The 21,230-nt window shown below is 43.0% G+C and overlaps 1 protein-coding gene across 1 annotated transcript in view; it reads left to right on the plus strand.

The window, feature by feature from the left end:
- LOC122927086 overlaps positions 1-21,230 on the plus strand; it is a 640,428-nt gene that overhangs the window by 82,990 nt on the left and 536,208 nt on the right. Inside the window, exon 5 of the mRNA XM_044278664.1 lies at positions 512-796. Within this exon, the coding sequence (XP_044134599.1) occupies positions 512-796 (285 nt within the window). The remainder of the gene's footprint in view (positions 1-511; positions 797-21,230) is intronic.

Raw genomic sequence — 21,230 nt, forward strand, 5'->3', positions numbered from 1 at the left:
AGGGTTCTTCGGATATCTCTTGGCCGTAGCCATGACCACAAATATATATATATATATATATATATATATATATATATATATTTGGTTATCCAACAAAGGTCTCGCTCTTATATTTTTGTCTTTTTTAACACACATATATAACGTCACAAAGATTTTTGGCTACCACGACACTACTGTTTTCTATACCATGTGTTCAACATGAAGTGTTTCTGTGCTATTAGTTAACAATCAGACCACAATTTACCAGTAATCAATGACATATCTCTGAACCAGAACCTGCCGCAAACCTCATATCAGACATGATTCTCTCTATATCTGTGGATTTATTATCAAGATTAGTGATTGCTGATTGATGATTATTTAATTCATTTATATGTGTCAGACCTGAGAAATTACAAGATGAAAATTTGTGAAAATTCCTATGGTGAAATATCATATAAACCATGGAGAACATCTCCAGACCACGTAATGATCTTGTGTCTTTCTCCTTCTTTCTTTCCTCACTCTACAGACAGGGTAACGTTTATAGAGCGCAACAAATTATATCTTATTAACAATGTAACTAATGTAGATCCAGTTCTACATGATCTCCGGGACCTAAAGCTACTGACTCAGAAACAGTACAATAATCTGATGAAAAAGAAAACATCTGAACAGAAGATGAGACAACTATGTGATCTAATCGGACACTGGGAGAATGATGGGAAGCTTAGGGCGTATGAAATACTCCAAAAATGTGAAGAAAAGCTCCTCAAAGACATTGAAACATGGAGACATGTTACATCGGATTCCTCCTGTAAGTATAGAACATTATATGACACTTGACACTTTATCTTCTGTACAGCTTATATATTCTGACCCTTAAATGTGTGACATGCGCAATATAGATCAATGAATTATTATTACCAGGATCGCACGTGTTTAGATGTTTTTCGTTCTACTGCAAATTCTGATGCTTAACGGTTATGGACACCTTCAGGGCAATTTTTTATAATTGATTTAACTCACTTTTGGTTAAAAATATGTTTTTATTTGGTCTTTATTAAAAATGTTCAGCCATTTTTGAGATACAGGGGTTAAAAATCAGTCTATTTGCAGAGTATCACTTCTCAGTCTTGTAGGCTGACAGCTTATGTAAAGCCTTATCTCTGATCTCCTGACCTCATAAACATTCATTATAGCTAAACTCTTATCACACTGATAAGATTGTGTTTATGTTTATGAAGTCAGGAGATAAAGACTGAAAAGTGATACTCTGCAAATAGACAAAGATTTTTTAACCCCTGTAACTAAAAAATGGCTGAAGATTTTTAATAAAGACCAAGTGCAAAAAATTATTTTTGGCCCAAAATGAGTAAAATGTAATAAAAAAAATAGCCCCAAAGGTGTCCCTAGCCTTTTATGAGGAGTGCAACAAATGACACCTAACACAACCTACATAATTATAGAGCAACCCAAATCATAAATATGTATCTGTGAACTTTAATCGTACATATTCAATCCACAATAAGTGAACATAGTGGAGTCCGTAGTGCAAAATAGAGAAGATATATATATATAAATTTCCATCTTCATCATCCAAAATTAGATTAACAACAATGTAAAGCTGGTGGCATTGTGTGGTAGGTTGAAGCTTGAAAGATTTTACATAGGGATGAGCAAATCGATTCATTACGAATTTCACAAACATTCTGCTACCAAATCCAAGGTTTTGGCGATTTGCTTCAGATGAAACTTACCTTAGCATGTTGTTTGGACAGTATAAGGATATCATTAAGTCAGGTACATGGAATCAATAGGTAGAACAGTCAGCACCAACCTCATATTTTTTTTTCTATACTTGAACAGCCAGCCTTATTTAAAAAAGAATCAAGTTTTACATTTCATAAGTGTTTTGTCTGCACCCAGCACCAGCAGCATACCTTGTACTGCAAACGCTGTACAATTGCACCATAAAAAAATAGTTTCAGTTTTACTACCATTTATAATTGCAAATTTTAGTACATCAATACCAGTGTGTTCGTAGAAGGGACAGATAACTGCGCCTCTTTTACTTTTTTAATGACAGAAAAAAACTGCTACAGTTCTGCTACAGTGTATAATTAAGCAGTTTATCGCATTTTACCAGTGTGTTCGTAGCAGGGCACGTTTAATTGCACTTAATTACCGAGGTGTATAATTATACCAGTTTCAGTCAACGTATTGTATTGTGTCAATACATGGTGCAGTTTTATATAATATATATATTATATTGTGTCAATTTATTGTGCAGTTTTAGTTAATGTATTATATTCCATCAATATACACGTTTCATTTAACACTTTGCAGTGCATCACTATACCATGCAGTGTTATTTAACACCTTGAGGTGCATAAATATACCCATCATGGACTCACCTGGCAGTGCTTCTGTGGCAGGTCCCTCCTTTTCATGGTAGTGCTGCTGGCATTGTTCCTTTGCCATGGCAGTAAGCCCTGCTGTCATGGGAGCTGTTCAAAAAAAGAAGCATCAGGCCAATCAGACATGGATCTGGCATCACATGCTCTCTGCCAAAGGGAGATTTGAACCGGCAGTTGCTGACAACAGGTGCCAGTGATTGGTTTTCTGAGCCCCACTAGCGTGTTTTTTTTATACAGAGTGAACGTACTGTTGTTTGGATCTCTGATTCTCTGACTTTTGGATTGTCCCTGACCTTCCCCTAACTGGCGTTTATTCCCTGACATGATCTTCTGGCACTGGCTTTATTTGGTATTTGACTTTGTGTCTGTATTCTGAGTTGGTTGTGACGTATCTCTCTGGTTTGGACTCTGGTCTGGTTTTGACTTTGTTCTTGGATTCTTCTCTGGTCCCAGTTTTTACTGTCTGGGTCTAACTTCTCTCTGTCTGACTTCTCTTATCCCTTTAGGTTTAGGCGCCTGCGCGATTATGGTCTGTCGCTTAGGCCGTATCGTGCAAGTAGGTAGGGACAGTGGTGCGAGTGGTTACCTCCATGTCAGCGATGCAGCCTCTTCCTGTGTCCTGCCCTGTCCATATATGGAGTCAGTGCTTGTATTTCAGAAAAGCTTCTGCTGGGATTTGAACCCACGATCTTCTGTATCAGAGGCAAAGCACCTAACCACAGGACCATAAGAGCATAATGGCGTAATTTTGTTTAATGTTCCAGTTTCATTTAACACATTATATTAAGTCAATATACATATGATTTTCATAAATTCACCTTTTAATTATGTCTTTGTGCATGAAGCAGTTTGTTTCAGCCAATGTAGTGTGCACTTTTGTTATGTATTATGGAGGAGCTGGTTTAATTTTATATATATATATATATATATATATATATATATATATATACACATATATATACAGTACAGGCCAACATTTTGGACACACCTTCTCATTCAAAGAGTTTTCTTTATTTTCATGACTATGAAAATTGTAGATTCACACTGAAGGCATCAAAACTATGGATTAACACATGTGGAATTATATACATAACAAAGAAGTGTGAAACAACTGAAAATATGTCATATTCTAGGTTCTTCAAAGTAGCCACCTTTTGCTTTGATTACTGCTTTGCACACTGGTCTTCCAACAGTCTTGAAGGAGGTCCCAGAGATGCTAAGCACTTATTGGCCCTTTTGCCTTCACTTTGCGGTCCAGCTTACCCCAAACCATCTTGATTGGGTTCAGGTCCGGTGACTGTGGAGGCCAGGTCATCTGGCTCAGCACCCCATCACTCTCCTTTATGGTCAAATAGCCCTTACACAGCCTGGAGGTGTGTTTGGGGTCATTGTCCTGTTGAAAAATAAATGATGGTCCAACTAAACGCAAACCGGATGGAATAGCATGCCGCTGCAAGATGCTGTGGTAGCCATGCTGGTTCAGTATGTCTTCAATTTTGAATAAATCCCCAACAGTGTCACCAGCAAAGCACCCCCACACCATCACACCTCCTACTCCATGCTTCACGGTGGGAACCAGGCATGTAGAGTCCATCCGTTCACCTTTTCTGCGTCGCACAAAGACACGGTAATTGGAACCAAAGATCTAAAATTTGGACTCATCAGACCAAAGCACAGATTTCCACTGGTCTAATGTCCATTCCTTGTGTTCTTTAGCCCAAACAAGTCTCTTCTGCTTGTTGCCTGTCCTTAGCAGTGGTTTCCTAGCAGATATTCTACCATGAAGGCCTGATTCACACAGTCTCCTCTTAACAGTTGTCCTAGAGATGTGTCTGCTGCTAGAACTCTGTGTGGCATTGACCTGGTCTCTAATCTGAGCTGCTGTTAACCTGCGATTCCTGAGGCTGGTGACTCAGATGAACTTACCCTCCGCAGCAGAGGTGACTCTTGGTCTTCCTTTCCTGGGGCGGTCCGCATGTGAGCCAGTTTCTTTGTAGCGCTTGATGGTTTTTGTATCTGCACTTGGGGACACTTTCAAAGTTTTCCCAATTTTTCGGACTGACTGACCTTCATTTCTTAAAGTAATGATGGACACTCATTTTTCTTTACTTAGCTGCTTTTTTCTTGCCATAATACAAATTCTAACAGTCTATTCAGTAGGACTATCAGCTGTGTATCCACCTGACTTCTCCACAACGCAACTGATGGTCCTAACCCCATTTATAAGGCAAGAAATCAAAACGTATTAAACCTGACACCTGTGAAGTGAAAACCATTTCAGGTGACTACCTCTTGAAGCTCATCAAGAGAATGCCAAGAGTGTGCAAAGCAGTAATCAAAGCAAAAGGTGGCTACTTTGAAGAACCTAGAATCTGACATATTTTCAGTTGTTTCACACTTTTTTGTTATGTATATAATTCCACATGTGTTAATTCATAGTTCTGATGCCTTTAGTGTGAAGCTACAATTTTCATAGTCATGAAAATAAAGAAAACTCTTTGAATGAGAAGGTGAAGGTGTGTCCAAACTTTTGGTCTGTACTGTATATAAATCCCAAAAATGGGCAGCACTCCCAAAAAAAATAAAAAAGTCTGAGTCGGGGATTTTTATTTTTATTTTTCTTATCTTATGTGTCATCCACAGATCCCCCCATAACAGTGTCCCTGTGTAGTGAATGGGGGCTTGCATCTGTTTCTGTAATGGCAGCGGGGCCCGGTGCCTGCTTCATTCATAAAGTGGGCGGAGCAGGCGCATGACGTAGTGAGCTACACTACAAGCGCCCACCCGGCCTCCTGACTGCCAAGAAGTTAGTAGTAATTAGTACAGCGCTATATTTAAGATGATTGGAATACTTTAACAATACCCACAAGTTAGATATGATTACCGTATACTACAGTGAGCGGGGCCCGGTGTAGTAGAATACAGTGACTGCATCGGGCCCCGCTGCTATTACAGAAACAGATACCGGCCCCCAGCCCCTCCTCCCTCTCAGCCTATTCACCGGATGGTCGCAGCATTCGCCCCATAAGACGCACTGCTATTTTTCCCCCACTTTTGCGAAAAATACGGTACTTCTCTACTGTAAGAATAAAGGCCAATGCATGCAGTGCATCACGTTACCACAAAACGAACACGTTAAGTGACCATGAAGAAGCATGCTTTTCATATGCTTCACTATATGGCACGCAACGCACAGTTAAGGAGCGGCAATACTTATACTTTCTATTGTGTTGTTTTCCGCTGTTACAGGGAACGCAACACCCATGGTTAACCTAGCCTCTCACTGATAACTGATTAAGTAAATATGTTTTTTGCAGGACTAGACACTTGTATAAGTGAAGGGAATGGATAGTCAATAGTTCAAGACTGAAGCTGTAAACCATTTGAAAAACTGGTGTCATTCAGCTAAGGCTATAAAAACTTGTAAACTCAGATTGTTAGCTTAAACTTTAAAACATGACTATGGGATTCTACTAGGGAAATCATGTTGTAAAATAAATGCCCCTTCCCCTGCCCCTTCCTGGATCCTCCCACTGCCCTATCTTTAGCAGAAGATCAGCACACAAAGGAGAAGGCAGCAGCTTCCTAGCCAGTAGTTCTGTGGTAATGACATGTATGTTGCCTTTATTTCCTTCACGGAATATATAAAATACATTTGCATATTAAATACAGAGTGGCAGGACTTTGCTCTCATCACGGGCATCTATACCTCTTTTGATGCAACTCATTATCTTATTGGCGCTGGCAACAGCTGCCTGACACTGGTTTCTACAGCTTTGACAAATGCAGAAATAAATGACTTTCACTTTAAATGTGACAGCGATAAATGCAGGCAATAAATTACTTTGAAATATTATTATAGAGATCCGCTCACCCCTGCTCTCTCAAGGTAGGTGCACCAACCAAATTTGAGACACCCCTCAAAATTGGATTAAATATAAAAAAGAAATATGGATGGGCACTCGTATATGGAATTAAAGGACAGGATTTATTGAAACATACAAAAAAGACAGCAATAAAACAATAATAAAAGATGTATAAAATATAGAAATTATTTTCTAAGCAGAGGCTATCCAATCCAGTTGATCTCACTGGAATATATTCCAGTACTAGGTATATAGAAGAGGTCACACTGGATAGGCGGCCCCTACCAGAAAAAACAACTTATTCAATCTTCCATACCCTTAAAAATGAATTAAACATTGTAATCCTATGTCCAAATAAAATGCACTTGAGTATTCTACGTTGATGTATTAACCTAAATGAATAGACTATTATGAGAACACAGATATATCAACTATGTTTCCTATTATGAATACACAATAACACTGTGTGTGTCAATTTGTATCCTATTAAGTAAGCGCAGGTATCGCTAATGTCCCGGTAACTTCTCCTGTGAGACTGGCAATCTTTGTAAAGAGTGTGAGTCTCTATATATTTCCAATGCAGTTCAAGCGGAGGGGTTAAGATGAAATGGCCAAATATAGATCGTCAGTTTCTTCGGTCTTATTAACCTACTGCCTCTTGATTCTTTACCCACTATGTGGGCTTACCTTTTGCCTGATTTTCTACTTTCCTGGGAGTAAAAAGACGGTCTCTGCTCCGTGCTGTAAGCCGGCGTCCCGGCTATAGAGTCCGCCACGCCCCACGTGTGTTGCGCAGCTACTTCCAACAGCTGACTTGGTATAGGAGCTGCGTGCTTGTAATCTCAGGCGCAGGTTAGATGACGTATTGGAGATCTTTTCCAAAATAGTGGCAGTTGTTCCTCTTTAAGGTGCACTTTTCTTTCATGAAGAGCGGGGTATTCTTCTAATTAATCACCAAACGCGTTTCGGGGAGACGCTGTCCCCTTCCTCAGTGGCATACCCCGACCTTGTAAATTCACTTCTTTTATACCTGTTCTTAGTCTTACTCAATGTCCGGTTCGGACCTGGAGTTCTGACAAAAAACCGGTCTGGCTTGAATTCTCTGGATTGAGTTGTTTTGTGATATTGCGGTATATTTGTGATATTCATGCAGTTTTTTTCATGCGGTTTTTTCATGAAGATGCGTTTTTTTCTTTAATAGTTACAGCTTTATATTTCTAGTCTATTCCATTGTTTGATTTTCAAAAATACCATTTTATTCTCAAAGTGTATATTTTAATATAGGAATTTCTATGTGTTAGTATGTATTTCTATATACCACTCTATATATTAGTATATATTTCTACATACCAATCTCTTGCGTGCATATTTTTATCACATTTAAAAATATATATATTACTCAATAAATAAAAATTCATAAAAAATCTTAAAAAATGAATAAAAATAAACTCCAGAACTCCAGGTCCGAACCGGACTTTGAGTAAGACTAAGAACAGGTATAAAAGAAGTGAATTTACAAGGTCGGGGTATGCCACTGAGGAAGGGGACAGCGTCTCCCCGAAACGCGTTTGGTGATTAATTAGAAGAATACCCCGCTCTTCATGAAAGAAAAGTGCACTTTAAAGAGGAACAACTGCCACTATTTTGGAAAAGATCTCCAATACGTCATCTAACCTGCGCCTGAGATCACAAGCACGCAGCTCCTATACCAAGTCAGCTGTTGGAAGTAGCTGCGCAACACACGTGGGGCGTGGCGGACTCTATAGCCGGGACGCCGGCTTACAGCACGGAGCAGAGACCGTCTTTTTACTCCCAGGAAAGTAGAAAATCAGGCAAAAGGTAAGCCCACATAGTGGGTAAAGAATCAAGAGGCAGTAGGTTAATAAGACCGAAGAAACTGACGATCTATATTTGGCCATTTCATCTTAACCCCTCCGCTTGAACTGCATTGGAAATATATAGAGACTCACACTCTTTACAAAGATTGCCAGTCTCACAGGAGAAGTTACCGGGACATTAGCGATACCTGCGCTTACTTAATAGGATACAAATTGACACACACAGTGTTATTGTGTATTCATAATAGGAAACATAGTTGATATATCTGTGTTCTCATAATAGTCTATTCATTTAGGTTAATACATCAACGTAGAATACTCAAGTGCATTTTATTTGGACATAGGATTACAATGTTTAATGCATTTTTAAGGGTATGGAAGATTGAATAAGTTGTTTTTTCTGGTAGGGGCCGCCTATCCAGTGTGACCTCTTCTATATACCTAGTACTGGAATATATTCCAGTGAGATCAACTGGATTGGATAGCCTCTGCTTAGAAAATAATTTCTATATTTTATACATCTTTTATTATTGTTTTATTGCTGTCTTTTTTGTATGTTTCAATAAATCCTGTCCTTTAATTCCATATACGAGTGCCCATCCATATTTCTTTTTTATAATAAATTACTTTCGCTTTAAATGTTTTAGAGTCCTTGTAATACAAACTGTCCTTTGTTTTACTTTAAAGTCTTTTATTCCTGAACACGAAAAATTTCTCTTTATGCCAAAACCTATGTGCAATGATAAGTAATATGATATAATCCGCTACAATGAAGAATGTTTAAAGAAAGATAAATCCTCAATACCTAAAGATACTGAGGAAGAAAATAAAGTATCGGTTTTCTCTAGCAGAGTGAGGGAAGGAGAAAGCAACGGCACATCAATGGTTGTACCAGTGTGCATTTCAAATCCTAAAAGGAGGAACAAGAAGGTATACGCCTATGGACTACTGGATGCCCAGAGTGATGTCACCTTCATTGATCAAGAAATCTGCAAGAAATTACAAGTGGCTACAAAACCAGTGCAGCTTAAACTTACCACATTGATGGGGAAAGACACATTAGTAAACAGTCAAAGGGTCAAAGGACTGAGAGTTAAAGGACTTCATTCAAACTGCACATTGAATCTACCTCCAGCTTATACAAAAGATGATATACCTCTAGATTGAGATCGCATACCTACCTGTGAAACAGCCAATAAATGGGAGCACCTAGCTGTCATATCTCATAAAATGTCCCCGCTGAAGGAGTTTAGTGTTGGACTGTTGATAGGCTATGATTGTCCCGAATCCTTGGTACCAAGAAAAGTAATCACAGGAGGAAAGGGTGAATCCTACGTTGTTCAAACTAATCTAGGATGGGGTGTTGTTGGAGGAAAATAACAGATTGCAAACTCAAGACAGGTGAAAGGATTGTGTCATCAAATATCTGTCCAAGAGTTGCCAACTGTAAGTCCAGCAAAAGTAATCAAGATCCTTGAATCCGACTTTGGAGACATAAGTACTAAAGAAAATAGTGTATCCCAAAAAGACATAAAGTTCGTACACACTCTAGAAGAAAGTATTCAGCAGAATCAACAAGGTAATCTTGAAATGCCTTTTACCTTTTAGAGAACAACCTCGTCTGCCAAATAACAGAAATCTTGCCCTAGCAAGAATTGAAATGTTTGAAGAAAAGGATGGTAAGAAATCCCAAGCTCAAGAATGATTATTTGAAATCCATGGAAGGCATCCTCGAAGAAGGACATGCAGACAAAGTTAATAACAACCTAAAGAAGGAGAAGTGTGGTACATCCCACATCAAGGTGTTTACCACTCAAAGAAACCAGATACGATAAGAGTAGTATTTGATTGCTCAGCAAAGTACAATGGTGCTGCATTGAATGATCATCTACTTAAAAGACGAGATTTCACAAACACTCTGCCTGGAGTACTCTGTAGATTCAGAAAGTATCCCGCAGCGGTCATGTGTGACATTGAAAATATGTTCCACCAGTTTCATGTGAAGAATGAAGATAGAGACTTCCTGACGTTCCTATGGTGGAGGACGGAGATACAGATTCAGAGGCAGCAGAACACAGAATGAAAGTACACTTGTTTGGAGCATCATCATGTCCAGGTTGCGGCAATTATGGTATGAAGTACCTGGCCAATTAGAATAAAAAGGATTACCCATCAGCAGCAAATTTTCTAAAGAAAAACTTTTATGTAGAGGATGATCTCATAAATCTAGAGTCCACAGAATCTGCAATCAAACTAGTGAAAGATAACCAAGAGTTATGTGCAAGAGGAAATCTGTGCCTTTATAAATTCATCTCAAACAACAGAGAGGTACTGGAATCCATCAGGGACTCTGAACATGCAGCAACAATGAAGAATGCAGATCTCAATTATGATCATCTTCCAGTCCAGAACATACTTGGATTGGGATGGAATGTAGAGAATTACAAGTTCTTCTTTGAAGTATCTATTGAAGAGAAAGTTGCAACTAGACAAACCATTCTTTCCGCAGTGGCTTCTATATATGATCCATTGGGATTCTTGGTCCCAGTAATCCTCAGAGCAAGAGAAATACTACAAGAATTATGCAGACAGAAGTTGAGATGGCACAAGCCCATATCTGAAAATTTGAGGCCAAGGTGAGAGAGTTGGATAAGAGACTTGCAAAACTTGAAAGAAGTTTGGATACCCAGATGTTTTGTACCTCATAATTTAGAAACGTACAAGAAAATAGAACTTAATCACTTTTCAGATGACAGTAGTTGTGATTATGGTCAGTGCTCCTACATCATGATGTTACTAAAAGAAGATTTACCTAAAAGTCAATGGAACTTGGCCAAAGCTCTAGAAGTTCAAAAGGATGAAGACAAACTGTAAGAAGAGTGTTGTTGCAAATAGGAGACTCAAAACTTGGCAAAAAAGGAACATGTCTCACTACTCCATTCAAGTTGGAACGTCCTATACAGAAGTTAGTTGTTCTACTTGAGAGTGATAAAAGACACTTGAGAGTTGAGAACATGATGGAAAATTCCTCAAATTCATGTTTATGTTCTACCACTGAAACAAAGAATGTATAGGTAATTTTGGTGGGAGTGTAGCTGGTCAGCTAAGACCTGTCCTAGGTTGCTAATATGGCTTATATGTGTATACATCTAGACTTGCCAATAACCTTAGTACAGTTCCTATGTTTATATGTTAAAGACAAAAGCAGAGTTATTTACTGTTACTTCATGTTTTAGGATGTCATGTAACGGTTATATATTGTGTTCACAGAAGCAAAAAAGATAATATGCCTTTAAGATTCATTATATGGATGTAAAGTAAGCTCAATGACACAGCAGACACAATAGAAAGCATAAAGTTGAAGTGTTGTTATTGACATGGAGTTTTGACTAATCACAGCCAGCCTTACACACAGCAGGAGTCTTGACCAATCTCACTCACAGCCAGCCTCACACACAGTCTGTGTGGGAAATTCCCCTAGCTGGAATCATTATACACCAGAGGAGAGGATCTGAACAGACATTCACTACACTAAGAGCTGTGTTTTATGGAAACAAGAGGCCAAAATAGGTATTTAGAACAGTTATATAATGTTCCTATTGTTAATGTAGTGATTAGATCTGTATACTGAACCAGTTATGTGTGTTTACTTACAGTTCCACCAAACCTCAAATTGCAAATTGCATACAAACTGTGAACTGCTCATACCAGATCATAAGCAATTATATAGAGCAAACCAAGTTGAGCAAGTACAACTATTGGTTAACCTCAGATATACCTCTCAGAGAGATCATAAAGTGCTTAAATATCTTAAAGTTAGAGAACAGATACTGAAGAGAGTAATATATCCACCATTTTATGTTGAATGACAAGATTGAACAGTTGAACCACCATCTTATGCATACCACCTTTTGTGATACTTTATTCAACATATGTTTTGTACATGGACTATCTGCTGCGGAGGCAGCAGTGTTTATATGAAGTTAATAAAGAAGTTATTTCAAGCATTTGGTGTGCTCTTTAAACCAAATGTTTCCATAGAACGGCGCTAGAGGAATTACAGAGTAATAGACAGTCTGGTTAGACCAATAAGTAGGAATGAGCGAACCAGAACTGTATAGTTCAGGTTCGTACCGAATTTTGGGGTGTCCGTGACACGGACCCGAACCCGAACATTTTCGCAAAAGTCTGGGATCGGGTTTGGTGTCGCTTTCTTGGCGCTTTTTGAAAGGCTGCAAAGCAGCCAATCAACAAGCGTCATACTACTTGCCCCAAGAGGCCGTCACAGCCATGCCTACTATTGGCATGGCTGTGATTGGCCAGTGCAGCATGTGACCCAGCCTCTATTTAAGCTGGAGTCACATAGCGCCGCCCGTCACTCTGCTCTGATCAGCATAGGGAGAGGTTGCGGCTGCGACAGTAGGGCGAGATTAGGCAGTGATTAACTCCTCCAAAACACTTAATTCAGTGATCGATCTACAGCTGTGGATCATTGAACTGCTGCTATTCAATTGCTGACTGTTTTTAGGCTGCCCAGAGCGTTTTTCAGTCACTTTTTTCTGGGGTGATCGGCGGCCATTTTGTGTCTTGTGGTGCGCCAGCACAAGCTGCCACCAAGTTCATTTAACCATCAATAGTGTGGTTATTTTTTGGCTATATCCTACATCAGGGGCTTGGCTGTGCTTTCTATTTTATTGAGGGGTGAAATACAATTGCCAAAATAGCAGTACCCTAAATCTGGTGTTTCAGCTGTGGCTAGCCAATTGTAATACTGCCTGCTGTCTGGCAAAGGATATATTTTTGTTCTGGGTTGAAATACAATTCCCAACTTAGCAATTTCCTAAATTAGTGGTTTCTGCTGTATCAGGCCTACTTTAAATCTATTCATTAAAAGGGTATATTAGATTCAAGGTGCTAATAGGGTCATTCTCAATAACTTCACACACACGCTACTGTGCAATTCCAAGTCTAATTCTGTCTGTAAACCTATACCTGTCACCCAGCGCCTAAATAATAGGCCTCAAATTTATATTCAGCTAAATCTGTCATTACTGCTGTGCCTGTATTAGTGTAATACGGTACCTAAATAGATAGCCAGATAGTGTTAGGTGTCTGTAAAAAAAAGGCTTGAATTTGAATTAGTCAAATGGGTGACTGACAGTGGATCCAGCACGTTCACATTATCTCCCACCCAGTCTTCTGCAGAAAGCACACAGATGGCGCCTGAAAACCAAGCCCATCAGTCTGTCACATCACCCCCATGCATACCAGGGAAACTGTCTGAGCCTCAAGTTATGCAGCAGTCTCTTATGATGTTTGAAGACTCCGCTGGCAGGGTTTCCCAAGGGCATCCACCTAGCCCTTCCCCAGCGGTGGAAGACATAGACTGCACTGACGCACAACTACTTATGTTTCCTGATGATGAGGACATGGGAATACCACCTCAGCACGTCTCTGATGATGACGAAACACAGGTGCCAACTGCTGCGTCTTTCTGCAGTGTGCAGACTGAACAGGAGGTCAGGGATCAAGACTGGGTGGAAGACGATGCAGGGGACGATGAGGTCCTAGACCCCACATGGAATGAAGGTCGTGCCACTGACTTTAACAGTTCGGAGGAAGAGGCAGTGGTGAGACCGAGCCAACAGCGTAGCAAAAGAGGGAGCAGTGGGCAAAAGCAGAACACCCGCCGCCAAGAGACTCCGCCTGCTACTGACCGCCGCCATCTGGGACCGAGCACCCCAAAGGCAGCTTCAAGGAGTTCCCTGGCATGGCACTTCTTTAAACAATGTGCTGACGACAAGACCTGAGTGGTTTGCACGCTGTGCCATCAGAGCCTGAAGCGAGGCATTAACGTTCTGAACCTTAGCACAACCTGCATGACCAGGCACCTGCATGCAAAGCATGAACTGCAGTGGAGTAAACACCTTAAAAACAAGGAAGTCACTCAGGCTCCCCCTGCTACCTCTTCTGCTGCTGCCGCCTCGGCCTCTTCCTCCGCCTCTGGAGGAACGTTGGCACCTGCCGCCCAGCAAACAGAGGATGTACCACCAACACCACCACCTCCGTCACCAAGCATCTCAACCATGTCACACGCCAGCGTTCAGCTCTCCATCTCACAAACATTTGAGAGAAAGCGTAAATTCCCACCTAGCCACCCTCGATCCCTGGCCCTGAATGCCAGCATTTCTAAACTACTGGCCTATGAAATGCTGTCATTCAGGCTGGTGGACACAGACAGCTTCAAACAGCTCATGTCGCTTGCTGTCCCACAGTATGTTGTTCCCAGCCGGCACTACTTCTCCAAGAGAGCCGTGCCTTCCCTGCACAACCAAGTATCCGATAAAATCAAGTGTGCACTGCGCAATGCCATCTGTGACAAGGTCCACATAACCACAGATACGTGGACCAGTAAGCACAGCCAGGGACGCTATATCTCCCTAACTGAACACTGGGTAAATGTAGTGGCGGCTGGGCGCCAGGCGGAGAGCTGTTTGGAGCACGTCCTTCCACCGCCAAGGATCGCAGGGCAACATTCTTTGCCTCCTGTTGCCTCCTCCTCCTACTCGGCTTCCTCCTCCTCTTCTTCCACCTGCTCATCCAGTCAGCCACACACCTTCACACCAACTTCAGCACAGCCCGGGGTAAACGTCAGCAGGCCATTCTGAAACTCATATGTTTGGGGGACAGGCCCCACACCGCACAGGAGTTGTGGCGGGGTATAGAACAACAGACCGACGAGTGGTTGCTGCCGGTGAGCCTGAAGCCCGGCCTGGTGGTGTGTGATAATAGGCGAAATCTCGTTGCAGCTCTGGGACTAGCCGGTTTGACGCACATCCCTTGCTTGGCGCATGTGCTGAATTTGGTGGTGCAGAAGTTCATTCACAACTACCCCGACATGTCAGAGCTGCTGCATAAAGTGTGGGCCGCCTGTTCGCGCTTCCGGCGTTCACATCCTGCTGCTGCTCGCCTGTCTGCGCTACAGCGTAACTTCGGCCTTCCCGCTCACCACCTCATATGCGACGTGCCCACCAGGTGGAACTCCACCTTGCACATGCTGGACAGACTGTGCGAGCAGCAGCAGGCCATAGTGGAGTTTCAGCTGCAGCACGCACGGGTGAGTCGCACTACGGAACAGCACCACTTCACCACCAATGACTGGGCCTCCATGCGAGACCTGTGTGCCCTGTTGCGCCTTTTCGACTACTCCACCAACACGGCCAGTGGCGATGACGCCGTTATCAGCGTTACAATACCACTTCTATGTCTCCTTGAGAAAACACTTAGGGCGATGATGGAAGAGGAGGTGGCCCAGGAGGAGGAGGAGGAGGAAGAGGGGTCATTTTTAGCACTTTCAGGCCAGTCTCTTAGAAGTGACTCAGAGGGAGGTTTTTTGCAACAGCAGAGGCCAGGTACAAATGTGGCCAGCCAGGGCCCACTACTGGAGGACGAGGAGGACGAGGATGAGGAGGAGGTGGAGGAGGATGAGGATGAAGCATGGTCACAGCGGGGTGGCACCCAACGCAGCTCGGGCCCATCACTGGTGCGTGGCTGGGGGGAAAGGCAGGACGATGACGATACGCCTCTCACAGAGGACAGCTTTTCCTTACCCCTGGGCAGCCTGGCACACATGAGCGACTACATGCTGCAGTGCCTGCGCAACGACAGCAGAGTTGCCCACATTTTAACGTGTGCGGACTACTGGGTTGCCACCCTGCTGGATCCACGGTACAAAGACAATGTGCCCACCTTACTTCCTGCACTGGAGCGTGATAGGAAGATGCGCGAGTACAAGCGCACGTTGGTAGACGCGCTACTGAGAGCATTCCCAAATGTCACAGGGGAACAAGTGGAAGCCCAAGGCCAAGGCAGAGGAGGAGCAAGAGGTCGCCAAGGCAGCTGTGTCACGGCCAGCTCCTCTGAGGGCAGGGTTAGCATGGCAGAGATGTGGAAAAGTTTTGTCAACACGCCACAGCTAACTGCACCACCACCTGATACGCAACGTGTTAGCAGGAGGCAACATTTCACTAACATGGTGGAACAGTACATGTGCACACCCCTCCACGTACTGACTGATGGTTCGGCCCCATTCAACTTCTGGGTCTCTAAATTGTCCACGTGGCCAGAGCTAGCCTTTTATGCCTTGCAGGTGCTGGCCTGCCCGGCGGCCAGCGTTTTGTCTGAACGTGTATTCAGCACGGCAGGGGGCGTCATTACAGACAAACGCAGCTGCCTGTCTACAGCCAATGTGGACAAGCTGACGTTCATAAAAATGAACCAGGCATGGATCCCACAGGACCTGTCCATCCCTTGTGCAGATTAGACATTAACTACCTCCCCTTAAACATATATTATTGTACTCCAGGGCACTTCCTCATTCAATCCTATTTTTATTTTCATTTTACCATTATATTGCGAGGCTACCCAAAGTTGAATGAACCTCTCCTCTGTCTGGGTGCCGGGGCCTAAATATACGCCAATGGACTGTTCCAATGTTGGGTGACGTGAAGCCTGATTCTCTGCTATGACATGCAGACTGATTCTCTGCTGACATGAAGACAGATTCTCTGTTACGGGAACTCTCTCCTCTGCCTGTGTGCTGGGCCTAAATATATGCCAATGGACTGTTGCAGTGGTGGCTGACGTGAAGCCTGATTCTCTGCTGACATGAAGACAGATTCTCTGTTACGGGACCTCTCTCCTCTGCCTGGGTGCTGGGCCTAAATATATGACAATGGACTGTTGCAGTGGTGGCTGACGTGAAACCTGATTCTCTGCTATGACATGCAGACTGATTCTCTGCTGACATGAAGACAGGTTCTCTGTTACGGGACCTCTCTCCTCTGCCTGGGTGCTGGGCCTAAATATATGACAATGGACTGTTGCAGTGGTGGCTGACGTGAAGCCTGATTCTCTGCTATAACATGCAGACTGATTCTCTGCTGACATGAAGCCAGATTCTCTGTTACGGGACCTCTCTCCTCTGCCTGGGTGCCGGGGCCTAAATATCTGACAATGGACTGTTCCAGTGGTGGGTGACGTGAAGCCAGATTCTCTGCTATGGGACCTCTCTCCAATTGATACTGGTTAATTTTTATTTATTTTATTTTTATTTTAATTAATTTCCCTATCCACATTTGTTTGCAGGGGATTTACCTACATGTTGCTGCCCTTTGCAGCCCTCTAGCCCTTTCCTGGGCTGTTTTACAGCCTTTTTAGTGCCGAAAAGTTCGGGTCCCCATTGACTTCAATGGGGTTCGGGACGAAGTTCGGATCGGGTTCGGATCCCGAACCCGAACATTTCTGGGAAGTTCGGCCGAACTTCTCGAACCCGAACATCCAGGTGTCCGCTCAACTCTACTGGCTAGTCATAAATGCAGATATTAAAAGCTGAGACTTTTGCCAATATATTCCTGTCAGGTAGATATCGGAGCCCATCATGCACCACGTCACGGTCCTCAGCATGGCAAGGGGTCCTACCACTAAGCTACCTATGGTGTGAACAAGGTCTGAAGGTGATGTAATCCAGCTCACAGCCAAGCTTCCACACACCCGCCTAGCAGGACAACTAGTGCAATGTGAACAAAGCCAGACTGTAAGCCACACCCATATCAGACCATGTGATAAAGGTTACCAGGTGCAAAGGAGAGTGTTTGAATGCCAGGTAAAGGCACATACACTACATATAAAACAAGACAAAAACACAGAAATATAGTGGCAAATATGGGGGAGCTGACATGTTCTATCATAGGACATGTTCTATCATTTTCGGGATCGGAATTGCGGACCCGGAAGTGCGGATACGCAATTCCGGATCCGGGCAGCACATTGTGCTGCCCCATAAAAATGAATGGGTCCGCAATTCCGTTCCGCAAAATGCGGAACGAAATTGCGGATGTGTAAATGGACCCTTAGTCTGCGGATAAAAAGGTTAATATATTTTACCCATTCAAACGACCTGAATTTGCCTGTGGGTACACAAGACAGTCCCCTTTTAACCACCGCAGCTCCCCTAGCTTAAACCCCCTTAATGACCAGACCACTTTTTACAATTCTGCACTACACTGCTTTCACGGTTTATTGCTCGGTCATACAACTTACCACCCAAATTTATTTTACCTCCTTTTCTTCTCACTAATAGAGCTTTCATTTAGTGGTATTTCATTGCTGCTGACATTTTTACTTCAAAATCAAAATTTATCGATTTTTTTTTTGCAAAAACATGACATTTTTCACTTTCAGTTTTAAAAATTTTCAAATAAAACTACATTTCTATATAAATTTTTCTTTAAATGTATTGTTCTACATGTCGTTGATAAAAAATATGCAATAAAAATGTGAATTTCTGCATTTTTAAGCAGCTCTGACTTTCCGAGCACCTGTCATGTTTCCTAAAGTTCTACAATGCCCAGACAGTAGAAACACCCCACAAATGACCCCATTTTGGAACGTAGACGACCTAAGGTATTCGCTGATGGGCATAGTGAGTTCATGGAAGTTTTTATTTTTTCTCACAAGTTAGCGGAATATGATGATTTTTTTCTTTTTTTTTCTTACAAAGTCTCATATTCCACTAACTTGTGACAAAAAATAAAAACTTCCATGAACTCACTATGCCCATCACGAAATACCTTGGGGTGTATTCTTTCCAAAATGGGGTCACTTGTGGGGTAGTTATACTGCCTTGGCATTTTAGGGGTCCTAATGCGTGAGAAGTAGTTTGAAATCCAAATGTGTAAAAAATGCCCTGTAAAATCCTAAAGGTGCTCTTTAGAATTTGTTCCCCTTTGCCCACCTAGGCTGCAAAAAAGTGTCACACATGTGGTATCTCCGTACTCAGGAGAAGTTGGGCAATGTGTTTTGGGGTGTATTTTTACATATACCCATGCTGGGTGAGAGAAATATCTCTCTAAAAGTAAACTTTTCCAATTTTTTATACAAAGTTGTCATTTTAGAGAAATATTTCTCTCACCCAGCATGGGTATATGTAAAAAGACACCACAAAACACATTGCCCAACTTCTCCTGAGTATGGCGATACTACATGTGTGACACTTTTTTGCAGCCTAGGTGGGCAAAGGGGAACAAATTCTAAAGAGCTCCTTGCAAGACGGGTGGTAACGAGCCATTGGGGGAAGCCCCGGCAACTAGGTCGCGCGGTGCCACAGGAGCCAATCTGTTCTAAAACAAATGCCTGAAGAGGGGCACACTTGTGTAAAAATTGTCCACATAAAGATGGTACCCCTTGCCAAATAAGGGTGACACCAAGTCCCAGACTGTCTTCCCACTGCTCCCCAGGTAGTCTGGGCAACCGACCAGGGTCTGATCTTTACCCTCATAGACTCAAAATTTGTGCGTATAGCATGTGGCCCTTTCACAGAGCTTATACAATTTGACCCCATACCGGGCGCGCTTGCTTGGGATGTATTGTTTGAAGCCAAGGTGCCCGGTAAAATGTATAAGGGACTCGTCTATGCAGATATTTTGCTCAGGGGTATACAAATCTGCAAATTTGGCGTTAAAGTGGTCTATGAGGGGCCGAATTTTGTGTAGCCGGTCAAAAGCTGGGTGGCCTCTGGGACGAGAGGTCCTGTTGTCACTAAAGTGCAGGAAACGCAGGATGGTCTCAAATCGTGTCCTGGACATGGCAGCAGAGAACATGGGCATGTGATGAATTGGGTTTGTGGACCAATATGACCACAATTCATGCTTTTTTGTTAGGCCCATGTTGAGGAGAAGGCCCAGAAAAGTTTTAATTTTGGAAACTTGGGCTTAAAGACTGACTGGGCATAAAAGCTTCCTGGGTTGGCGGCTATAAATTGAGTGGCATACCGATTTGTTTCTGCCACGCCTAAGTCCAACAGCTCCGCAGTAAAGAACAGCTAAAAAAAAAAACTGTGCCGATCCGATCTGAGCTGTTTCAACCCGAACTCCAGACTGGGCGGTGAAAGGGGGAACTACTGGTGCGGCTGAAGTTGGGGGCTGCCAATCAGGGTTTGCCAGCACCTTAGGGACTCTAGGGGCTCTACAGGCCTGTCTGTGCGGTGGCTGTGTTGGGTACCAGCTTCAACTGCCCTTCTGGTGCTCGCCACTTCACCGTGTTGTACGGCAGTGCTGATACTAGGTCCGGGATGGGCTGTGCTGCTGGTGTATGCCTCACCACGTAATCCGACAGCGTCAGCCCCACTCTGCTGCCCTTGAAGCGGATCCTGCGCAACCTGTTGTCTAGCAACACGGGGCCAGGTACGCCTGGTGGTATCAGGGACCTCAACCTCCTCGTCCGAACTTTGGGTCAGACTGCCTCTGCTTTCTACAGGTTCGTATTCTGACCCGCTGGATTAGTCAGATGAGGGTTCCCATTCCTCATCCGACTGGGTCAGAAGCCTGTAGGCCTCTTCAGAAGAATACCCCTTACTTGCCATTTGGTCAACTAAATTTAGGTATTTCCTGAGACTACCCAAGAAAAAAAGCAAGCCTGTCTTACAAATAGGAGGCTAGCGAAATATCGGAAGCCGCTGCGATTGATAAAAAATATCAAAACTGATATTTTTTTATCGCCGCAGCGCTTGTAAAGTGATTGTGCAGTGATCAAAAATAAATAATTTTTTGTCACTGCGGCGGGGCGGGCGTGGGTGAAGCACGTGTGGGCGACCGATCAGGCCTGATCGGGCAAACACTGCGTTTTGGGTTGAGGGTGAACTAAGGTGACACTAATACTATTACCCTAAGTTCACACCTGAGCGTTTTACAGTGCGTTCCTACGCGCTGTAAAACGCTCAACAAGGAGAAACCAATGCTTCCCTATGGGAATGGTTCTCACCTGGGCGTTTTACAGCGCGTACGATCGCGCTGTAAAACGCCCAACGCTCCAAAAAGTTCTTGAGCTTCTTTGGGGCGTTTTGTCGCGCGTTCCCGTACATAGACTTTCGGGAACGCGCGACAATGGGCGTTTGCTTGTCTCTGTATGCGCGATTGTAAACGCTGGTACAATCGCGCATACAGAGCGCTCCATCGCGAACGCTCAGGTGTGAACCCAGGGTAATAGATCTGACTGTGATCAGTTCTGATCACTTACAGATACTATAAAAGTACCAATGCTGATTAGTGATACGCTAATTAGCGAATCAG

Source organism: Bufo gargarizans, chromosome 2 (assembly GCF_014858855.1).
Source record: "Bufo gargarizans isolate SCDJY-AF-19 chromosome 2, ASM1485885v1, whole genome shotgun sequence".
Lineage (NCBI taxonomy): Eukaryota > Metazoa > Chordata > Amphibia > Anura > Bufonidae > Bufo > Bufo gargarizans.